Genomic DNA, 24,705 nt, shown 5'->3' on the forward strand with positions numbered 1-24,705 from the left:
TCCCTAGACCCATAAAAAGTGCAGCTACTTCTAACATGGAATCTATTTAACATATTTTAAGTTAATCACTTGCTGAAGGATCACAAATACCAGCATAGGTCAGAATGAATCGAGCAGGCCATTATATATGAAAACTACCATCATGATCTGCTTCAACTTTCTGAATGCAGCTCTTGAGAAGGGGATGTAGAATTATGCAGGTTCCTTCTATATGAAAGTGACTAAAACTAAATATTTCCCATAACTGCATATTTAATGCCATCAGGGATAAAATGTTCCAGATCTAATACTCAGAACTGCTCAAGTGCATTTCCTCTCAACACAATCACTTAAAACAAAAAACAAACAAAAAAAGAATTACGTGTTACACCAACATTTACATTTACAGCAATCTCTGCTCACATGTTACTACCAAACTAATAACCAAAACATGCACACAGACATCTCAGCTCCACATCAAATCAAACTTAGTTCTGACACACAAAATCTGATAATGCATACTTCCAGTTTCTCCTAATCACATGCAACTTTAATTCTCTCCAACTTCAGTTAGATCAAAATTAGGGCTGTCAAGTGATTAAAAATATTAATTGCTCTGTTAAACAATAATACCATTTAAATATTTCTGAATGTTTTCTACATTTTCAAATATATTGATTTCTATTACAACAGAATACAGTGTACAGTGCTCACTTTATTTTTTATTACAAATATTTGCACTGTAAAAAACAAAAGAAATAGTATTTTTCAATTTACCTAATACAAGTACTGTAGTGCAGTCTCTATCATGAAAGTTAAACTTACAAATGTAGAATTAGTTCCAAAAAAATAATTTACAGCTTTAGAGCCAACAAGTCCACTCAGTTCTACTTCAGCCAATCACTCAGACAAACAAATTTAGTTACAATATGCAGAAGATAACACTGCCTGCTTCTTGTTTACAATGTCACCTGAAAGTGAGAACTGGTGTTCACATGGTACTGCTGCAGCCGGCATCACAAGATATTTATGTGCCAAATGCCCTAAAGCTTGATTTATCCCTTCATGCTTCAACCACAACCCATGGCAGTGCAGCCCAACACATGTTCACTTGCATCATCTGAGTCAGATGCCACCAGCAGAAGGTTGATTTCCTTTTTTTGGGTTCTGTAGTTTCTGCATCTGAGTGGTGTTGTTTTAAGACTTCTGAAAGCATGCTCCACACCTCATTTCTCCCAGTTTTTGGATGGTACTTCAGATTCTTAAACCTAGGGTTGAATAGTCAAATCTGCTGTGGAAGTGTTCATAACATGAACATGTGCTGGGTCATCATCCAAGACTTCTATAACATGAAATATATGGCAAAATGCAGGTAAAACAGAACAGGAGACATACAATTCTCCCCCAAGGAGTTCAGTCACAAATTTAATTAAAACTTTTTTTAACATGCATCATCAGCATGGAATCATGTCCTCTGCAATGGTGGCTGAAGCATGAAGGGGCATACAAATGTTTAGCATATCTGGCATGTAAATACCTTGCAATCGATTGGCTGAACAAGAAGTAGGACTGAGTGGATTTTAGGCTCTACAGTTTTACATTGTTTTGTTTTTGAGTGTAGTTACGTAACAAAAATGTTTACATTTGTAAGTTACGCTTCCACGATAAAGATTTCAATTCACCTCATGCAAAATACTATTTTTTATTTTTACAGTGCAAATATTTGTAATAATATAAAGTGAACACTGTACACTTTGATTGGTATTCTATTGTTTAACAATGATTAATTTTTTTAGTTAATTGTGTGCATTGACAGCCCTAATCAAAATACTTTTCGTGCTCTGGCACCCCATGCTAGAGAGATCTGATTCATCTGATCTCCTGCCAGTGCCCCTCATGCCCTCTCACTTCCCATAGTGGAGAGCCTTAAGGGCTAAGGCAGAGTGAGAAACTTGTTTTGCTTTCTAAGTGTAATGTTTTAGTTAGCATTCTGATAGATTTTCTTTACCATTCAGCCCTCCTCCCTGTTTAGTATAGTGAGAGGGTTTCTTCTGTTCAGGAGATCTCCCAATACAAGCCCTCTGTGTCGGGCCTGCCACAATACGTGTACTCCAGTACGTGATACAAGATGGAGGAGCCTAAGAGACTTCGTAAGCAGCTCAAGCATGATGGGAACTAGTTCCATCACAGGACCTCAGTTTGGTGTTCAGAGCACTAATGGGTACTCTATTTGGCTACTTTGTCTTTACCAACAATTGATGAAGACTGCCTTGTTGGTAGCCATCACATCAGATACAAGGACAGTGAGGATTCAAGCTTTCAGGGTGGGCCTGCTGTATCAAATTTATAACAAGGACAGTCTTCATCCAAAGTTTCTGCCTATGGTCGTGTCCTTTCCTCCTCCCTAACAGAAAGAGACTTAACGGTGTTAGATATTGTTAGGACATTGTCTTTTTATTCAGACAGAACCAAACCATTCAGCTGTATGCCCAGGCTCTTTGTGGTGTTTGCGGAGAAGGTTAAGGGACAATCAATATCATCACAGCCTAAGTGGGTCTCAGACTGCGTAAAGAGCCTGGCCCACCCAGACAGGTTAGTGGCCCACTCCACCCATGACCAGGCAACTTCTGTGGCCTACCTTGCCACTGTCTCCAATTTCAGAAATATACAGAGCAGTGACATGGAGTTCAGTCCAACCTTTACTTCCCATTTTCTGGTGCAGGCCTCCAGGTTAGATGCAAGCTTTGGTAGGGCAGTCTTACAATCACTCTTTAAGTACACCTCTGCTTACCTGCCTCCTGATGACTGCTTGCTAATCACCAAGAGTGGAATCTGTGTGGACAATCACTCAAACAAAAAAATACAGCTATTCACCCTGCAGTAAGTGTAGTTCTTTGAGATGTGTTGCCCACACACATTGCCCATTGAACTGACAGGAGTCCTACTGGCAGAAGAACTGAATGCAGGTTGCTATGCCCCATACCTTATATCTTCTGCTATAAAAAGTGAGGAGGTCTGAGGGGTGCAGATGCAGCTCCAATAGATACGGCTATTCAGAAATATCTGATTTTGTGCACATTGAGTCTATGTGAACCAAGAGTGGACTCTGCATGGCCAGCACATCTCTAAGAACTATGGTAACTGTAAGGTAAGTAATTGTTTTTAACATAGATTGATTTGTCTCATTATCCATGTAACTGTCTAATCCCCTTTTGACTCCCAATAAACATTTGCTATTAATTACATACTGTGGCAATGAGTTCCACTGGTAAATAAAATCCCCCCACCTTTTATTATTTTTAAATGTATTGCCTTTCAATCCCATTGAATGTCTTTTACTCTTGTATTATATGAGAAGGTAAATAGAAGTGTTGGATTATCGACTCTCTATCATTCATTACTGCATACTTCTATCATGTTGCCTCTTATTTTTCTCCTCTCTAAACTGACCAGTCCCAATCCTTTTGAACTTCCCTGAGTCTTTCTATGCCTTTTGCTGTCTGTATGTGGAGTTCCTCTCTTAGTCTAAAAAAGATATACCAGGAAAAAGGAAGGAATGATTTATATATAGATATAATAATAGTTTCAGGATTCATTATCCTTCTCTATACATCCTAATATTTAGTTTGCTTTTTGGACTCCCACTGTGCACTGTCCACAGTGATGCCCAAGCTGCTTTACTATGTGGTTACAGTTAATTGAGAACCCAGGAATGTGTACAAGTATTTCAGCTTATACCTTCCAATACACACTGCCTGGCATTTGTCAATAATGTACCGATTATGCTCCCCCATTGAATTTATCTTTAATTTGACTTGCTAACTCATGTGAAAATTGAGCACTGTCTTGTTGTGCTGCTAACTTGAAGTAAAATCCTAGCAACACCTTTATTTTTTAGTTAAGATGAGGGCTAAGTTTGACTAACCCAAATAGTTTTATGCCATCTTCAAAATTAACCACCTTGTACTTCCCTCTTTTTCCAGATGATTAATAGCATGTCATAGTACAGAAACTTGGGGCATCCCCATTAACCTTTTGCTATACTGACCATGTATCGTCCTACCGTTTTTCTCTCTTAAATGTCTAATTATGACAGTGCTTTACTAATTATTTCTTAGGGCTCTAGTTTGAGAGTCATGAGACCTGGGCTCTATAGATCAGCTATAGGACCTCAAGCAAGTCACTCCAAGGAGGAGTGAAGCAGGGTTTGGGAGGTGGACAGAAAAAAAGAGCACAGCAAGAAAACCCAGCCTCAACTGCCCAAACTCTTCAGCCCTACTGCTCAGCCCATTTCCCAATACCATGGGGATTGCTAGCATATTGGAATTTGAATAGAAGAGAATGCCTAGTCCTGCTCTCTGCTGGTTTTCTCCCTCCTCCATGGCCTAACTGCACACAGCATTTAAAATATTTTTCACTGGCATGCATTTATACCTGCGGTTGCTAACAAGGAAGAAGACGCACTGATGGTGACAGCTTGCATGTTAGCTAGGGAGGGAGCTTCTCAATCTGATTAGCTTCTTGTGGTTCATCAGAGTGGAAATCTAGTCAGATGGCTCTTACTAGGGTCCTGCTCCCTATGACTCAAGTTGGGATCAAGCACACAGGGCTGGAGGGAGAGCAGAGAGGCAGGGAAAGTGAGGATCTGGTGATGGGGAGGAGATCTACGGAGGCTGGGAAAGTGTGTCGGAGAACTGAGTAACTGCTGGATCTGGATCATTCTATCATCATCTTTTTACAGAGATAAGTTATTTCTCTGATTTTATGATAAGTAACTCTTACGTTGTTGGTAATATCGTCAAGCTAAAAGTTTGAAAAGAGGCCTCTGACATTTTATGTGATGTGGTTGTAAGCAGTTTGGAATACATGGTAACTGGGCTTGTTTGGATATAGGAAGTTTAAAAAAAAATTACATTTGGCCCAGTCTCTCAAAGAGGAATGGATTTTAAATATCCTCTGGAAAAGTTAGAAAATGTCATTTTAAAAAACCCATAGCCAAAGAGTTACTGATTGAATTTGGAGACTGAAGTGTAAAACTGATATTAATCCTGTTTTGCATGTAAGGCTCACTGTAATTTTAAGGGTAGAGTCTCTGCAGACAACTTAAAAGATATGACTATTATGAATTTGTTTCATATATTTCCAGAATACAGTCAATCTTACCTAAAGATAATGTTTTCTAAATCAAAAGGATACTCAATGATTCCCGTAGTTGGCACTCTGACTCTGAGAATATCTTGCTGAGTTGGCACAAATGAGGGCAAGGCAATACGATCAATGTCAGTAAGGTAACTGCAAAATAAGATACACACACACATATGTAAGTAAATGTTTTGATGTAATGAATCCAAATATTTAATCAAAATATGGAGTAGTAAGCGTAATCATTTACCCACAAACCAAGTGGAAGAACTATATACTTAACATAAAGAACCTATCATCTGAATATGTGCAATAATCACCTTCTCTAGGCTATTAACATATAACTGAAATGAGCAACTTTATTTGTTTAGACAAAAGCTTCATAAATTTAAGGGAATCTCTACACTGCAATTAAAATCTGCAGCTGACTTGGGCTTGTAAGGCTCTAGCTGTGGAACTGCAGTGTAGACGTTCTGGTTACAGCTGCAGCCCAAGTTCTAAGACCCTCCCACATTGCAGGGTCGTGGAGCCCAGGGTTCCAGCCCAAACGAACATCTACACCACAGTTAAACAGCCCCAGTCAGCCAGCACGGGCCAGCTGCAGGACTCGGAGTCTAACTGCAGTGTAGACATACACTATGACAGGAGTTTTCTTACTGCTCTTGATATTAAAGTATTTATCCAGTTTCTGTGCTTTACATTAATAACAGAAAGAAACAAACAGGTGTCTACTCAAATGGATTGATTAGTCATGTCTAATTACATTTATAGATAAAGGAAATCAGTAAGTGTTTCCTGCCTTTAATGCAGTTAATCTAGAAATCTGATTTCACAAGATTTGTGGTTTATAAAGCCAGGATTTAGTCCGATTGTTGCATTCTTGTGCTTAGATAAATAAGCATTACATGAGGAAGTCAGAGACCACTCAAAAGAGCGCTACAAATACATACAGAACAAGACACATCCCAAACTATGCTCATCGACCGCAGAAATCACCCCATACTTACAGAAGGCGGCTCTCTTATTTTTAATAGACAAAACACATTAAAGCTACCCTTTCTGCCCAGCCATCTGTCCCAAACAAATCTCAACTAAAGATGGGCACCAATATCCATACAGTTACATTTTCATAACCAGGAACTCTTTAGTATCCTAGAACAGATGTTTAGAGCACTTTTTCCTTCTTCAAGGAGCCAGATTACTTCTGTGACCTCAGAACTAGAATTTAGACCACACTAGACAAAGGAAGATTTACCTCACAGTGAAGTTCGAGAACTTTCAAATAAGGATAATTTGTACACCAAATTTCATTCCCTAATTTACGTACTTTTAAAACTACTGTTACATAAACTCACTGCCCTGCCTGCTTGATGTTGATGTATTTTGTTCAGCTGTTTTCAAGCTCTCCCCAAAGGGAAATTTAATTATGTACCAGCTGTCCTGACCTCAGCATTAGGAAGGAGGGTAACTGACTAATGATTTCAGTGTGCTCAGAAAGAGGAAGATATTTGGAAACAAACATTTTATACAGAATTATTTTAAATTTTAGCATAAATCTCAGACTAATTTAAAAGGTGGGTGAAATTTTCAGACCAAGGGATATACAGGAGTAGATGATGTAAGCAGGATGATTCCACCATTCTTCGTAGCTCTGGAAGAAGCCTGGGGTTAACCTTGTGCTAGCACTGTGTACTTACTATTTAGCAGAGTCTGAGAGCTGGTATTCTCTCCGTCTATCATAGCACTCTTGGATTCCTGGATCTGCCCAGAGCTTCTTGATTGCTTCCACTTGTTTTCTTTCTAGCCCTGTTACTCTGTCCACCTCTACTTCTCGGATCAGCTGAGCATTTTCCTAATTAAATGAAAAAATGAAACCTGTATGACTAAAATTTGTTACAGGAGGATAGGTTCACTGGCTATGAAGGCATGGAGTGTATCCTACACTTTAACTGGCGTTAACGGTATGTTAATAGAACTTCAACAAGGAGCATGGGTGAAGACAAGCAGCAAAAAGGTAAATCACCTGAAAAAACAAACAGACATAAGGAATACATCAGCACTGAGTGCCTTGTTGGCACCAAGCAAAGAAATAAGTCACCCTAACATGGCCATTATCTGCAATTCAATACTACTGTACCCTATTGACGGAAGGAGATTTTTGTGGTAAAGGAAAGCATTTCAAAACGGCTGAAGCTAAAATAAAAGATTGAAAATCTCACCAACATGATCACTTTTATCTCTGGTTTCAGAGTAGCAGCCGTGTTAGTCTGTATCCGCAAAAAGGACAGGAGTACTTGTGGCACCTTAGAGAATAACAAATTTATTTCAGCATAAACCTTCGTGGGCCTACAGCTCACTTCTTCGGATGCATAGAATGGAACACACAGACAGGAGATATTTATACATACAGAGAACATGAAAAGGTGGAAGTACGCATACCAACTGTAAGAGTCCAATCCATTGAGATGAGCTATCATCAGCAGGAGAAAAAAAACCTTTGAAGTGATCATTGAGATGACCCATAGAAGGTGTGAGGAGAACTGGAAATGGTTGGGTCATTACACTAATTGAATCTATTTCCTTATGTTAAGTTCTCCTCACACCTTCTATGGGTCATCTCAATGATCACTTCAAAGGTTTTTTTTCTCCTGCTGATGATAGCTCATCTCAATTGATTAGACTCTTCCTGTTGGTATGCATACTTCCACCTTTTCATGTTCTCTGTATGTATAAATATCTCCTGTCTGTGTGTTCCATTCTATGCATCCGAAGAAGTGAGCTGTAGGCCCACGAAGGTTTATGCTGAAATAAATTTGTTATTCTCTAAGGTGCCACAAGTACTCCTCTACTTTTATCTCTGTACATTTAATTAATCCTAATTTCTAAGTGTACTAACTTTAAAGTTATGATGGGTGTTTTATTTCAGTACAAACAAAGCTTTCCAACTGACAATCAGATATCTTCTTAAATGTTTGCTAAACTGGGGCCATAGTGCTGTAGGCCTTTAACATTTCTGTAAGGCATGAATGGAGCTGAGATCATCTGCAGTAAGAGCAATTCTAAGTTTTTTACCATGGATTGTGGTACCCTGAATCTCTGTTTTGACTATTGAACCCCTTGCAGTTATCAAACAGAAGAGGTGCCAAAAGACACACACTCCTACTGCTGCCCTTTAGGACACAGCATCTGATAATAAAGGCCTGTACTAGGAGAATGATAAAAGTTTGACTGTGGTTATAAATTGAGGGCTGAAATTACATTTCTGCCCTTCTACAAAAATGTAATCCCAAAAAACTGTGTGTGTACTTAATACTAGAAGCAAGCACCATTTATTCATTTGTTTAATGAAATGAATGATATTTAGTGTTTGCCGAGTATTGTGTGTGGCTCTCCTTGCTGTGAACTGGCAATAGGAGAACTAGGAATACCTGGTTTGCCAAGACTTCTGCCAGTACGTTAGTAGCTAGATTATTTATACTGTTCTTTATGATCTATAATCTGCGATTGTTTCCCCCCCCAGGAGTGTCGTTATGCTGGGTTCCAACCTGGAATTGGGCAACTTTGTTTGAGGAAGCAATTAAATCATTCAAGTATTTGAGGCACTAGCTGCTCCAGACAGGATGTCTAGAACATGCTGTAAAAGCCATTCTGGTTCTACAGGTTTGCTATTTGAACTTAATTTGCTGATATCTTTGCTTTAATTGTACTTTTTTCATACAATTTCAAGACCTATGTGAATTTGCACCACTTGAGACTCTGACCCTACATATCTGTATTGCATAAACATCTTTACAGAGATTTAAAAAGTGACTTTTAAAATACACTTACAATTTTAATAAAATTTCCAATGCAAAAAATTGATTATGCCTTTGTAATGATAGTCATGTTATAGCTGAATTTATTCAGTTTGACCTTTTATTTCTTGGGAAGTACCAATTATGAATTTTTGAAGAGATTTTAGTTTCTCTTCCAAAATCAACTGCTTTCCTAAAATGGCCCTGGCATAATTATAATGACCACTTCTCTAACTTAAATGCCTCCCACAGAACATAAGGGAAAGTTGTCTCTCTGACATTTTTTCAAAATATTGTTGGCACATGTTCATTAATACACTGGAGAAAGGTCTCTTTTTAAAAAAAGTGAAACAAAAGAGAGGAATCTCTATCTCGTCTTTGTCATTCCCATACTTCTCGCCAAGTGTACACTGATGCTGTCACAGTTTCAGGGTACCTGTATTCCTCGAGGTATCCACTTAAGGTTTCTAACTCCAGTCATCATCTCTCTTGAGTGGAGGTCTAGGGGGCTTTAAGGCTGCACAGTTTCCCTGCCTTACGCTGTGGTATCCCCATTGAACCAGTCTGCCTACAGGCCAGTATCTGTGTTTTGCCTTCTTGCTTTGAGGGCTATGAACAGGGTGTTACTGGAAGTTAGCTCTAGAAGGCCAAAGTCTAACTGCTCTGCAAGCGGAGGTGATACCTCTCTGGGGGTGTTTATTTCTGGCTCTTGGAGGAGCTGTGATGGTTGCAATATTTGTCTCAGGTGCATCATCTGAACCCATCTTAGATGCTAAATGTTTTGAGGCGGTTTCAACTTTAGATAAAAATCAAATCTATTCTAGATCAGGAATCAGAAACTTTGGAATGAAAATGAAATCTAAGTTTTGCCACTGACTTAAGTGTTACCAGGATTTCATCCAGAATAAATGTCCAGCCATTAAAGTGATGGCAGAACTGGTATCTGGCTAATTGATAGGGATACATTATAATTGTTTGCTGTATTTTAACACATGCAGAAGTCAATCCCTATTCAGCAAAACATTTAAACAAGTTAATTGCTTTGCTGAATCATGGGTCTAAGTACAAACTTCCTAGGTCGACAGTATTGGGTACTAAATAAATACACACACAGAACATTTAAATGTCATACTTTTGTGTGTGTGTGTGTGTGTATATATATATACACACACACACACTCTTCAGATGCTTCTGGAGAGATCTAGAATACTCACTGATTTTCCAAGATAGAAGACGATTCATAGGGTGCATGCTGTAATAGACTGAGGATGAGCCCTTGAAATCTCAAGGATATGCATTAAACTTTTCAACCTTTAAGTAAATAATAGCGAAGCCAGAAAAAATAATGTTTCTCTGGGGAACAGAGGGGAACAACAAATTGCTATTATTCATACAGGGTGAAATTCACCCTCTGCAGCAGGCTAGACAAGGCCTAACCATCACTTAAGTTCCACTTTAGCCATATTTTGAGGGTTTAAGTGGGATGTAAGTAGTGCACAGGCTACTTCCTGGTCCTCTGCCCAAGAGCAAATGTCACCCATAGATTCTTATTACAAAGCTCTTGTTAGAGATTAATTTGTTTATTCAAGATTTCAAATATTTCAAGCAAACTTCCATACTTTTTTTTTAAGACCAATTACTAGTCTCTTCTCACCACTCTGATATATTTTTATTTTTAAGTGCAGCATGAGATTTGCCACAGATTGTACTATCTGAAAATTCAACAAACATTAGGGCTATATGGAGATTTATATTCATCATATTTTGGGGAATGGGGTGGACCTGAATATTGACCACCTGCATGTCTTCAATTATGTCTGTTTTTCAGGCACCTATAGGGCATGTGTCACAAAGCACAGTGCTGACAGGTCTTTGCATTTGTTGTATTACGACAGTGCCTACGTAATTTTTGACCTGGCAGAAAGAGTTTCTACCCTGAAAACTCTCTCAATTCCATACCCACATTTAAATCATACAAAATGTTCTGAAAATAATTAACATTGTTATATTTTTTTCCCCTGGACTCTTTGTACTGAGGTCCAAATAATATAGCTCAAATGCCTACTATAAAGAAAAATCTCAACAAAAAACAGTATTTCACTGATTTATTTTCCACAGTAATTCATCAAATTTGGAATTACCTTTTTTGTTACAATTAATCTGCTCTTAAGAGTGCCAACATCAAAGGTAAACTCCGATTTTACTGAAATATTCCTTATTTATTTTGCAAATATAAAGGATATGCTCTGACTGATATTGCAGAACCCCTTTTGTACCTAAAGATGCTGTACACTGTAAAAAGCCCGGGTATCATTTCTTCTGGGTCCTTCACAAAGAAGGCTGAATGCAAGAAGCTATGCGAAATTAGCTATTGTCTTAAACAGGATAACAGATTTAGCTGGACAGTATTTGTCATTCCCATCCACACCTGTGGCTCACACACTGGTCCACTGCAGCAGAAGAAAAGCTCTACCTGTTACTTTACATTTTATTTAGGTATTGGTACCTGAGAGGAGCGAGTACCAGGACACACACTTTCTAGCATAAGCTCCCACTCCCAATGTGAAGTACAATTATTCTGGCAAAATGATTCCACACACTACAAATAAATCTGCTGTCAGGCAACAAACTTCACAATTTCCCAAATCCTATAACCTTGCTTTCATTCACACATGTATAGGACTTCAACTTCCTTAAATGGATATCTGAGTTATGCTTCTTGTAATTTTAATTGCTTTGTTTTATTTTGGGTGCTGAAAAATTGAATTCTCCAGAAAAGTGATGATGAATTTTATACTTTTAATATTATTGCAGAATGAAGAAATAGTCTCATATTTGACAGCCTTGAATTTGTCTGCAATGTAAGTGCATTTTTTTGGTAAACACATTTTAAATAATGACTTAAAAAATAAACATTTCTACTACAATTTAGGTAAATATTAATGAAAATGTTTCAAACACTGCAAAATTGTTTCCATTTTGAAATTGTGCAGAACACTGTTTTCTTGTTTTTCAGCCTAATGTAAGATGGAGCTAATCTTACAAAGAGAATGAGATGGCCAGCAGCTTCCCCAAAGGGGGAGTTTGCTACTCATGGATATGATCATGTTGGAGTATTGCACCAGCGTAAGTTAATGGAGGTCTGGGGACCAAAAAGCAAGGGGAGTGCCAGATACTCAGACTTGCTATTAGTTCAATTAGGAAGGATTTACTTCACGATTGTCTAAACTGGCAAAGCTCAGGTAGATAACTACTCAGGTGCAATGGTGGGAACCAAGCAATCACTTTGACAATTACTGTTTCACTTCAGGTGTAGGCTAGCCTGGGTGGCATTGTTCTTCCCAAAGGTGAAGACCAGCCTTATAACAGTCCACAATATAGCAAAAATCTTAATACTGAGAGACCAGTGACTGAATCTGTACTATTCCATTGCATTTTTCTTTCTTCCTCCCTCAAGTAACATTGTTGCTGCCTTTGAAGCAGTACTGTCTATAAAAAAAAAAGCATTTACAGTTACATTAATTGGCACCTTGATTAAGTTAGAAGAAAATGGAACCTCTATACTGACTGGCTATTTGGATTTAAGAATAACATTGTAACGAAGGTGGTTTTCTAGCTCATGTTCCAAAATAAAACAGCCGGCGGGGGGCGGGGCAGGGAGAGTGCCGAGGCGCTGTGCTGACCATCTTGTGCTTACCCCCGCCAGGTTCCCGACCGAAGGAGACACCGCGGACATGCCTGCCCGCGCAGTAGGATCGCCCTGGACTCATGCTACGGGACAGGTAATTTAGGGCGCAGCACTCGGAGCTACCTAAGCAAACAACGCGCCCCGCTGCCTGAGCAGCGTCAGCGGCCCTGGCCTGGGTCCCGACTCCGCGTGGGGCGCAGTCGCCCGGAGCTTTGCGGCCATTTAAAGGCCAAGTCCCCGCCCCCTCCCAGCTGGCTGGGCGGGGCTCGGCTCCCATTGGTCGGGGGCGGGGTACAAAGCCGGAAGCGGCCCACGCGCGAGTGGCGGAGGTTGCCGCAGCTCCCGGAGCAGGAGGGAGCGGAGCGGAGCGGCGGCCGCCCGTCCGTCTCTCGGGGGGGGGCAGCGGCCCTCCCCCTCCCCCTCCGCCTGCTCGGGTTCGCTACGTGAGTAAACCTGCTTGGCGCGTTAGTATTCTGGAGCGGGCGGGCGGATCAGCTAATGGAGCCCCACGCACTCATTGTATAGCTATGCCCGGGATTATGTTTTCCGGGACCTTCTCCCATGACCAACAAACGGTCTCTGGATTAACTTCTGGGTCAGAGCTCACCATATTTCTCCTTCTTTTAGTCAGGTAGATGCCAGAAACTTCCTCATACACTAATTATTATGTGTGCTTCCCGTTTATATAACAAGGTGGTAGTGTTTGTGGACTTTTTTGAGACATGGATGTGTAGTTAATTTTATACATATTATGTATTCTGCAGGATACTTGAGCAAGTAAACACATTCTAAAGGATGGCATACATGCTGAAATGTTGCAGTCAAAGGAACTGAAATTGTGTGTTCTTACCTTGTTTTGCTCAGATGTGTATGGTATTTTTAGAGTATCCATAGCTCTGATCATAGCTTGTATGGCAGTAAATATGTTTTGATAAACCAGTTTTGTGAAGCTTTTCCTATCTTCATCTGTGTAACCTGACCCATGAATAATCCTCATCTGTTTAATAAAGGTGCTCTTTCCACTTTCTCCTGTGCCTGCAAAAAAAACCACAAACAGGAGTTTTTCCATGCACATTCTTTTCTACCTAAACACAAACTACACTAGGTCTGGAAAGACTAAGTATGTTTCTGTGTATGATTTACATAGGCAACTGCACCTGTGATGCAATTAATTAATTTACATTACTAGTTTATCCCTCCCCATAAAAAAAAAACTGCCCAAGACTGCAGTTTGTTCACATTTGACTTCTAAATCTGAGATATGCAAAATGCTAAAGAACATAAAGGCCAGCCAACTTTGATTATGAAAATGGGCAATGTATTACCTAACACTAATTCATCCTCATGCCCCTAAAACAAACTTAAGGTGTCAACATAATATGTGCTAGCTAACATTTTCATAAATCATTAGAGATTGCTTATAAATGTCCCTAAATCACTGTTGAAAATTTTACACCAGGAAACAACTTGTATGTAAATCTCATCTTGTATGATCCATAATAAATTGTTCAAACACAGACTAGTCACATTATTGATTTTACTCTTATCATCCCAGTAGGTTTAAATCTAAGCATATAAAAGGGCCAGATTTAGCCACTGCTGGAAAAATAGACACCCCCTCCACCCTTCCCACCCAGTGTTGATTCAGTACACACATGAAGCCATCCAATGCAGAATTAGCTAAATCACCTTCTACCTGGGGGGAATGATAGCTCAGTGGTTTGAGCATTGGCCTGCTAAACCCATGGTTGTGAGTTCAATACTTGGTCCTGCTAGTGAAGGCTTCCAGTTCTAGGAGATTGGTATATCTCCAATTTTTTTTTTAACCTCACACAGCCCACATTTTATATATAATTTGGAATAGGTGAACAGAACCATTCATATTACCTTCATACTACAGACTCTCCACCTTTAGCAATTTCTTCATCCACAAGCAGCCCAGAATCCTCCTCCATACCCAGCAAGCCCTAGCTTACCCCTCACTTATCTGTAGCTATCAATACCAGGAAGAAAGGCAAGGCAGATCCAGGTAAAGAAATCAGGAAGGTGTAAGTGAAAGAGGGGATGTTCAACATTAGAATAGATAGGCCCAAGGTTTTGTAACCAGTATGATTGTCATTTTTCATTTCATTCACTGTGAGGCAATTCAGAACTGTGCAGAGCATACTGTTATATGGGAGATTATAAACATTCAATATAGAAGCCATAATAAAACAAACCAAGTTTATATTAAGAGGCTACTAATTCAAAATCCTGCAGTATTCACAGAGATTTTACAGCCTGGATTCTGTATATATTGTAATAGCACACTCTGTCTTTGCTCTCAGTGTTTACTTTGCTTTTAAAACATCTGTTCTGTAGCCAGGAAAGAATAATGTACAAACCACAGATAAACAGAATTGCACATTAACAAGTATATTAGTCTCCTAAAGGACAAGAATTGATGCAATAGCATCAAACATTGTTTCCCACTGTTTTACATCTCCACTGAGAAAAGATACAACACCTACAGAATTACTAGCATAACTTCCTTCTAACCAAGTCAGGCTGCACTTTGCTGGAGAGATCTGATAAGATCGCAGGCCTGCTGGTATAGCTGTATATAATTATGTACACTGTCTTTAATATAGATTTTCTAGAGAGTTCTATTGGATAGGGGCCAAAAACCATAAAATCAATTTTTTTCCTGTATGTTTGCCTTATGATAGTTAAGATGTGTAAAAGCTGAAGGTTTATACCCCTGCTCTGAGCAAAGTTTGATGACCAAGTTATAAAGCAATGAAAAGAATGGATTATAAAGGTTTCTGTATCAGAGGAGCAGCAAAGAAGCAACCCACCTCTCCTACATACTTCATGGATCCCTCCCATTGCATGACTTAGATATAGAAAATATAAAGCTGGTACCACCATCACCACCACTGTCTGTAATAAACCTTTACTATTGGAATATCCCTTTGTGGTTTTATTTATCGGGCTACGATCAGCAGAACACATCTCCATCTGTGTTTGGTTGGTTGGTTTGGTTTGAAAAAACAGTAACATTTCAAAGAGGATCTGCAAGCAGTTTGGACATTACAGCCATGATCCTCTGCTGGGGAAAGAATGGGATAGATTTGTACTTGGAAATGGTTCCTGAGTTTGATTGTATTTTTTGTGTATTATATTATTGAAGATCGCCTCATCCAGGGGGCAGAAAAGAACAGCCCCGGCTTTGGTCACTACCCCACCCCACCAACAACAACCATGAGTGAAATTAACAAGGATGCCAGAAATAGGTCTGAATCCCACGTTCAGACCTGAGTGAACAGCTAAGTTTAAACTGTTACCTATGCAGGCAGCAGGCTACCTGGGGAGGCTTCTCCCTCAGCCAGTCTCCCTGCTAGAGCCTAGCCACTTTGGGCAGCCTGGCTGGATTTTATTAGCTTTGCGTTTGAACTTTTTGTTATGCAGCCACAGGGGTGAAAGTAAGCCAGTACTGAATGCTCCACTTATTTGCCGGTACGCTGCTGCACCCTTTTTTACCGGTAGCATGTGGGCCAGATATTCTATATTCATGTTAGTCTATAACGTGCCACAGGACTCTGTTGCTTTTTACAGATCCAGACTAACATGGCTACCCCTCTGATATATTCATGTTATCATCACAGAGAGTTTTCACAAAACTTATACTAAACTAGTGCAAATAATCCACTATGCCAATAAGCTAGACAATTAAAAACACTTCACACCTAGTAAATATTTGTCAGGGAGAGTCAAACTCATGATTCAGACAAGAACACTTGTAACAAGGACTGGCTGAATTCAATTTTTTTAAAATAATGTTTATATATAATATCAATGTTCATTTAAAGCTTTTTTTCATTTTTATCTATTTAAATTTTTCCACAGTTGTGCAAAATTATGGGGGGGGGGGCCTCAGAAATTTAACAATCGACATTGTGATTCAAAACGTAAAAGCTTTATAATCATTAAACACAATTTGTCAACATCACATACATGTCCAAATATCCTTAAACGAAACTCTAAGAAATTTACTGGTAAAAAATCTAATCCTTCCAAGCCTACTTATAACTATGTAAAATGGCTTCTCCTTTTCCTTTAGCACTGCATTATCATTGGGCATAAGAACCAATAGCTAGATATTTACTCATCCAATTTCTGCTGAACCTTCAGCAGTTCACTTAACTTGCAGCAAGTTAAAGTTACTGTTAACTCAGTTCAAATGTGTTTTACTACAACAAAAGAGAGTAAATTATTAACTATGAATAGACATTAACAAATAGTGCTTTTAAACATAATTACCCTTTGCAATTTTTAATGAAATCTTTTGTAAGTTAAACTTTCTTCTAAAACATGTATATTTTAGCCTAAGAAGTGCCAAAACTCAAACAGTAAATAAGGAATGAAAGAAGTTATCTAATGAGTATCAGAATCTATTGGCAGGTTAAAGCTTAAGAAAGTTTGCCTTCCTTTGCAGTAAGAGAATATTATACTTTGAGCTAGAGAATCCACTCCCTCAGGGAGTTTTACATTTACAGGCCCACAGATTAACAAAAATCCAAATATTGATTTAAGGAGCAATTTTTTTTTAATGTTTCCTCAGTAGAGTATTACAACACCCTAATAGTTAACACTCTTGACTCCACTGAGGTCACCAAAGGCTAAATTTGTCTGGCAGGAAATCATCTGCATCCTACAAACCAGGCTACAGGCACTACATAAGGAACTAAAACAAGATCCTACAATAAAAGGAAAAGTTTAATGAAACCAAAAAGATGATAGCTGTGGCCTAAGCATAGTATCTGCTTCCTAGGTACGTGACCTCTTCAAAGGAAAACAGGAAAGCAAATTATGAAAGAGAAATCTCTAACCACAGAACATGGTATTCTAATAGATCCTAACTTTAAAAGCGAATGACAGAACAGCAAAGCTTTTGTTCTTTGTTTTAACTGAAAGTCAGCTAAATATAGAGATGATTGCCCTTGTTTTAAGATGTTCCTTAGAGCAATGTAATTAAAAAGTTATGTATTGCACTTTTGTGAAAAATACTTTTAATGCCAAATACTTTAAAAATCTTGTTTCTATAAAACCAGGCGGCCTCATTTTAGCTCTCAAGCAAAATGCTCTAATTATCTCTGAAACTCATCATATTTGTTTTTTAAAACAAAAAGGAATAGATCTACCAATGAGGGCACAGCTGGTCAACTGCAGGTTGCCCTACCGGTGAACTCATGAGAGCAAGCTTTACATGAGCCCAACTGGTATTTCTACATTTTCAGCGACTAGCTTTTCTCCACTCCTTTCCTCCTCAGAGCAAATACCAGAATGGTTAACATTCAGAAGTCTGCTGCTCAGTGCTTGCACCACAAAGACTTTACCTGGAGATCTTCTATGCAGTCTAATAGCAAGTATATTGACATACATTTCTCTATGCAGCCCTGCTCTATTCCCTGTCAATTTTAATGCAAGAGTAAAGCTGCTAGCCCTGGTACACTGGCCAAATTCCATTCTCAGTAATTGCATTCAGCACACCCAAAGTCTTCTTGTAATTTCAGTTCAATCTTCTTCACTTCCTGTCCTGAACTGTGGTCCAGCATTACTGGCTTCAAAAACTCAAATCTGTTTAACAAAAAATGGAAAGCTTCAGAAACTCTAACTCATTGAAAACTCACCTTCCTAATTCAACCCTCATATAGAGGGTGCAATGGGTTCTGGCCCACTTAGACCAATAAAGTATTGAGTCCCTAAATGGTTGGGAATCATGCTGCTGTAAACTGGAAAGAGCAGTGCTTACATTATCTACATATTCCTATTAGTTCCTCCTGCTTTATTTTAAAGCCTCCAGTTAGTTATTTTCCCTGCCATAGCTCCTTTCCATCCTCTTGGTGGGTAAGTTACTGTGAAGGATGTGGGAGATGCCTCTGATAGTCTATGAATGTGTGTGATTATGTTGCTTGCTATATGATTACCAGTAGTTAATTTCAGGAGGATTTACTGCCATGTCTGCAGGAAAGGGGACAATGCCCGCAGATTTCCCCATCCACCTATGCTTACTAGTCAATGAAGGTGGCATTCCCTTTGAAGTTTACTCTAACCATACGGGAATCAACTGTTTGACTGGTAACCCCAGGGGACGGCCCCATCATGTATCCTCAGGGGGCCTTCAGGTGGGGACTGGAACAAAACTTGGCACTGGCAGTCCCTCAAGTGCAAGGGAGAAGCAAGGATTGTGGGAAGCAGACTGAACTCCAGTCCCCAGAGGCAAGGATGTCTGCAACAACATAGGCTTACCTAAACTTTAGGTAAAACAGCTACGGATGTAGGCTGTTTGTGCTGTAAAGAACCCTAGTCTTTGTTCTGCTTTCTTCCCACTGCTGAGATTAAATAATATTTTGTTTTGAAAAGGCTGCTTTGGGTCACAGTATTCATCTCTTGGTCACAGCTCCTGAAGGGAACACTAGAACAGAGTCAAAGGTACAGCTAGCCCTGAACCAGAGGGTCTCAAACTGGGGGCGGAGGTGCTGCCCTGGGGGAACCCAGAATGTATTCTTGGGAGCGTGAGAAGCTTGGGGCGGGGGGGCGGAAAACTTACTGCACAATATTCAGAAGGGTGGTGGTATGGTATTGCCATCCTTCCTTCTGTGCTACTGCTGGCAGCAACACTGCCTTCAGAGCTGGGCACTTGACCAGCCGCCACCGCGCTCTGCTCTGTCTTCAGAGCTGGGCAGCCAGAGAACAGCGGCTGCTGACTGACCACCTGCGGGGCGGGATGGGATGTACACTACTACAGACACAAAGAAGGGGGACACGATCAAGTACATTTGAGAACTGCCCTGAATCATTACTGTAACATTCATTTTGCACACCTCCTGAAGGTTAATTCAGTTATTTGCCACTTGCATCCAACATGTAATTTAAGCCACTGCTGAACTTGATCAATAATCCACAGTGCAACATTTTTACTTGCATTTCTGAAACCTTAGTTAAAAATCTACAATATATACATACAGGTGTGCATAGGGCCCACCTCCTCAACCACAGATTATTGATCTGTTCAGAATGTGACACAAAAATATCCTTTAGTTACAAATTGATTGACAAAAATAGCTGTAAATATTGAATTTATACATAAACTGGGCTGTAAATATGACTCTGAAATCTGTCAAGGGGATTTTGAATTGGCAGGATATTAAGCACTCTGATCAGTACAAAAAAAGAAGTCACAAAAATCTTTTCCTTGAACTCACAGTTATCTGGCCCATTTTTCTGAACTAGTTGCTCCACCAGTTTTCTGACTTTTATATTTATTAAACAGACTGATTTTTCCCTTTTGTTAGCTTTGTAGTATGCTGGCTCCTAATGAACCATATTCCATTTCTCTTTGAAAGAGGCAACACTTTTCAGTGCTGCTCCTGTGCTTTTAAATCTCCCACTTATGATACTAAATCCACATTACCTTGTGTCTATATCATTTCATTTATGAAAAAAACCCACTTTGATTGCTTTTCCCAGTACAAGGATTCACATTTCTATAAAAGAAACACCTTAAGTTAAATTCTTACCTGATTTTAATTTTTAAAATGGCATTTCATACACACCTGATTGATTGTGGTATTAGCAAGTACTGCAGGTTACAATTCATGATTCTGCAACATTTAACTTCACAATGCAATGGTCAGATTACTTGATACAGTAATACTTGGTTTATACACCATTACAATTTTGCACTGCTAAAACATATTGGCTGGTACATTCCTTGTATTAAATGACTTATTTAAGGATTTAAACACCAGTGATGACGAGTGCTGCAAAAACTCCAGGCAAAAGGATTTGTTTTCTTTTTAGTTTACTAAACAACCACTCTATATCCAAACCTGTAAAATCTGTGAAGCTGCATGAATATTGTGCTATTAGAGGTATCAACCTCTAACAGCTGCATCTGGATAGACAAATCCCCCCAAGGGAAAGATTCTGATTCCAGTTACATCAGTCTAACAGAGTTGATTTTAGCCCCAAGCATCTGTTATTTCAAGGGTATACGATAGCTGTGCTCTCCTGCTACAGCCTCCAAACAAGCTCAAGGTTACGAGACGTTATACCTGAGACAGGATGTCACAGTATTGCCATCCCCAAATGTTCAAAAACTGTGAGTCAGGCTCACCAAAAATCAAGAGTTTGGCTTTAAAGTCATGAGATTATGTAAAAATAATAGATGTGGTGTTCTTTTTATTTGCCTTCTGTTTTTTGTTTGTTTGGGGCTTTTTGAGCATTTACAGTACGCTTCACATTTTGAAGCTTTCTCCACAGCCATGAGGGCTAGAAACTTACTTTTTCTCTAATAATTAAGGCTGAAATCATCACCTATCCACCTGACTCCAGGAGCTGGGGCTTTAAGGAAAACAATAACTGTCATGATGCTCATGACAAAATCATGAGCGTTGGCAACACTGGTCCTGGTGTCAGATCAGAACCTCTCTTCTCTTCCATGCTGCAGAGATTTTGGAACTTTGTTGATTCTCTAGCAAGTAAGAGTTTTTAATGATTGGGAGAGAAAGAGATGGGGCAACTATCCCCAAATGGCTCCCGATTAGCCACCAACTGTGCACATCGTATTATTTTGGTTACTCCATCTCCCTCAGCCCCTCCCCAGCCTGCTTGTTTGTCTCATTCACCTGCAATGTTGTGCATAGTCGTTAAAAAGTAAAACTAAGGGACCCACTTCAATCCTAATACTGATAACTAGACAGGTGAACCAACTTGGAGATAGTTTAGAAAGAACAGAAGGAATTTTTTTTTTTTAATTTAAAAAATAAAAAAAAAAATTCAATATTGTTTTCTCCACAATTATTTCCAAAGGAAGCAGAAATGGTTTGAGTAAGACCTATTATAATACAGCTATAACAAGAGGGGAAAGTGGTCAATTAATATACAGAAAGAGCCAGCAAAACTGTTCCTCAGGAAATGGGATAAATCCTATCGTAGGAGACAAGATTTTCTGTAATTTTTCAGTGTGCAAAATGCTGAATCTCCTATTCAGTTGAAACTCCCCTCACCAGAATTTCTGACTGCATATCTACAGCCTTGCTTATATTCACAACCGTAAACATTTATAGCACACGCTTGCTAATCACTTTGTTGCTAAAGGATCTTTTTTGTTTAAAACTTGTGAGCGGTTCATGAGGTAAACACTTGTAATATACGGGCCAGGACAGCCTACACATATCTATCCAGACTGTACATGTGTATTAGACAGACATTTTAAACAGTAACTGCTGTCCATGAGCATTTGACCAGGCTAAAGGTTACTTGTACCACGAGCAGCCATGCATATAACTACTACTCTGTACCCATCTCCATTGCTGTAGTAGGCAAGATCAGGGCAGGAACCTAACAGCGCGGTGAATCCCTTATATTTCTGCTGTGACAAAGAGAATAGGGAAAGTGGTGGTAAAGCTTCAGGGAGTGGTCACTAATGTTTATGGTCCCAATCCAGAGACCACTGAAGCCAACAGGAACCTCTGAATTGCTTCTGTGTATGCTGAAGATGTCTTATATGAAATTCACTTCTGTGCACTGGGCTATTATAAAGGCTACACTCCACTTATGACCCACTTATATCTTCAAAATGTGGCTTTCATGGGGTTAATCTGGTGCATAGGCTTATAGCTGACTCTCTGCTCACCATTCATTCCTTTCAACTGCTTAGGAATGTGCCCATATGTGATTCAATGTGAACTGGGGTATAATTGCTATTTCATAGTCAAATCCAACCACAGCCCCAGAGTTGCAGTAAGCTAAGCCGATGTCTTCACCCTACACAGGAAGGTAAAGATTGGCCATATGGATCTACGTTCCTGTCGTACATCCAAAAATCTGAGAAAGGCAACAGAAAAAAATTTATTATTTTGAAGTGGCAACCATAGTGACTCATCTGAACAAGAGCTAGAGCTTAAAGTACAAAACGAAAAGGAATAAGGACAAATTAGATTCTACTATCTGAGATCAATATCTTTTCTGATTAATTCAAGCAAGGTTGATTCTAGAATAAATAATCTCTCTGATAATAGCCCATTTCATTTATGATCATTCTCTAAAAAGTGCTTTAAATCAGTGCTATTTTCAGAGGGGTGGGGCCTAGTCAATAGAACAAGCAGTGGGAGTCAGAAGCCCTGGGGTTCTTTGGTCTGCTCTGCTCTGCCACTGATTTGCGGTGTGACCTGGGGCAAATCACTTCCCTCCTCTGTTTACCCTCTCACCTTTTTCTTTTCTATTTAGACTGTAAACTCTCTGGGGACTGTCTCGTGTAAGTGCAGTGCCTATGCTACTGGGGACCCAATCTTAACTGGAGCCTCTATGTGCCACTGTAATACAAATTAATAACAAACAATTGGCAAGTAGTTGTGAGTATACCGCACATTTAAGTTGGACCATTTGACCTCTAATCTAAATTTTCAAAAAAAGTCAGACACACATTTTTATATGATTTAGTGGAGAAAATGTCAGTACACAGTAATTTCTGGATTAAGTTTACTAGCTAACATTAAATTACTGTATGAATATTACAAGGTATTAGGAGAACACATAATCTGCAGCCCCTTTAATTCAGTAAACATTCATGAAGAATAACCTGATAAGGTTTCAGTTATGCAAAATACCTACCAAGCTCAGCTCTGTTAGGAGGTATGTGACTTAAGTGGCATCAGCCACCCAAGAAGTGAGAGTAGCTGGCACCTTCTGAAGCAGTGCTGCTTTTATAAAAACATGTTACCTTTTTATGATAACTTGTTAATGAATTCTGAACAATGGAATTGTGCTAGATAGCTGCACACACAGACAATCCACCTCCTTTCATAATGTGTTTTATAAATACACACACACACACAATTTCAAATATGGAAAGTCAGGTTGTGAGCCTGGCTGTCATAGCTCATAATCCTTCCTTTTCTACCACTAAAATAAAACAAAAAAAATGCAGCTACACGTACACTTATAGGGACAATGCTGCCTTTAGCAGGGGAGTATGGACTGGGTGACATACCATTCTAGGATCTGAACCCTCCATACTTGAAACTGGCCCTGCTCAAAATTGTCCACGTAATCAAAAACACAGTGATGTTGCAACATTTTTGCTACAACTCTCTTCTGAGTTCCAAATGCACTGATAGATTTTGCATCTTAAACATAACTCTGGAAAAGTCAAGAAAGAAAAAGCAGTGCTGTGTGGTTGGATTAAATAATTTCCCTTGACTCAGTGGTTCTCAACCTGCAGCCCGTAGGCCACTTGCGGCCCAGTCAGCACACAGCTGTGGCCCATGTGACATCCTCAGGGTCATACAGCTAGTATTGGATGCAGCCCACATAACACATTGTGGGCTGCATATGTGGTCCACAATGGTAAATAGGTTGAGAACCACTGCTAACTGATGCACAGGTATGTAGCTTCCTGATCAATTCTGATGCAGTATGTTAACAGCCCTTTGTAATGTGCTTTCCATGTTGGGTTTCACCTTTGTTAATGTGTATTCTCACAAACGACCACCACAAAAATATGTAGGTGGAACAGAGAGCAAGTGTGAAAAATCGGGACAGGGGATGGGGGGCTAATAGGTGCTTATAAAAGACAAAGCCCCAAATATCAAACTGTCCCTACAAAATTGGGACATCTGGTCACTCTAAAAATATGGTTCATAGCTGGACAACTTTTTGCTAGATGCTTGAAATTGACAGGATGTGTAATGGAATGCTAAGCTGTATGTTATTGTTCAGCCACTAGATGGCACTGTGCATAAAATACCTTATTTAAACAAACCTCAGCCATACCTGGCAGAGCATTACAGGATGTTATGATGAACACATCTGGTGTGTATAAGCAAGCTCTGTAGCCAGTCCATATCTGGCACAGGAACATGACAGGATGTCATGAAATACAAACTGAAGAATACCAAGACTACTGCTTGTTTGAGAATGATCTTAACATTGAAACCTTCTTTCAAAGAAGAATTGTAACTGGAACTTGGATAGTATCACCTTCTTTATTAAATGAATCCTAATATTGCCCCACTGTTGCCTCCCATTTACCATAACAAATCGTAAATATAATGA

General features: G+C 39.3%; 1 protein-coding gene and 1 long non-coding RNA gene across 3 annotated transcripts in view; one reads left to right on the top strand and one right to left on the bottom strand.

Moving 5' to 3' along the window:
• The window catches only part of LOC120407850 (guanine nucleotide-binding protein subunit alpha-14), a 55,118-nt gene that overhangs the window by 4,828 nt on the left and 25,585 nt on the right, over nucleotides 1-24,705 (bottom strand). For both annotated transcript variants that reach the window (XM_039544082.1, XM_039544083.1), the window contains exons 2-4: nucleotides 13,454-13,638; nucleotides 6,819-6,973; nucleotides 5,143-5,271 (exon numbers count right to left, since the gene is read on the bottom strand). In XM_039544082.1, coding sequence (XP_039400016.1) covers nucleotides 5,143-5,271; nucleotides 6,819-6,973; nucleotides 13,454-13,638 — 469 coding nt within the window. The remainder of the gene's footprint in view (nucleotides 1-5,142; nucleotides 5,272-6,818; nucleotides 6,974-13,453; nucleotides 13,639-24,705) is intronic.
• LOC120407851 lies at nucleotides 12,932-13,542 on the top strand. Its single transcript, XR_005600281.1, has 2 exons — nucleotides 12,932-13,046; nucleotides 13,368-13,542. It is a non-coding gene; the product is annotated as an uncharacterized LOC120407851 (long non-coding RNA).

This window comes from Mauremys reevesii, linkage group 6 (genome assembly GCF_016161935.1).
Source record: "Mauremys reevesii isolate NIE-2019 linkage group 6, ASM1616193v1, whole genome shotgun sequence".
Classification (NCBI taxonomy): Eukaryota; Metazoa; Chordata; order Testudines; family Geoemydidae; genus Mauremys; species Mauremys reevesii.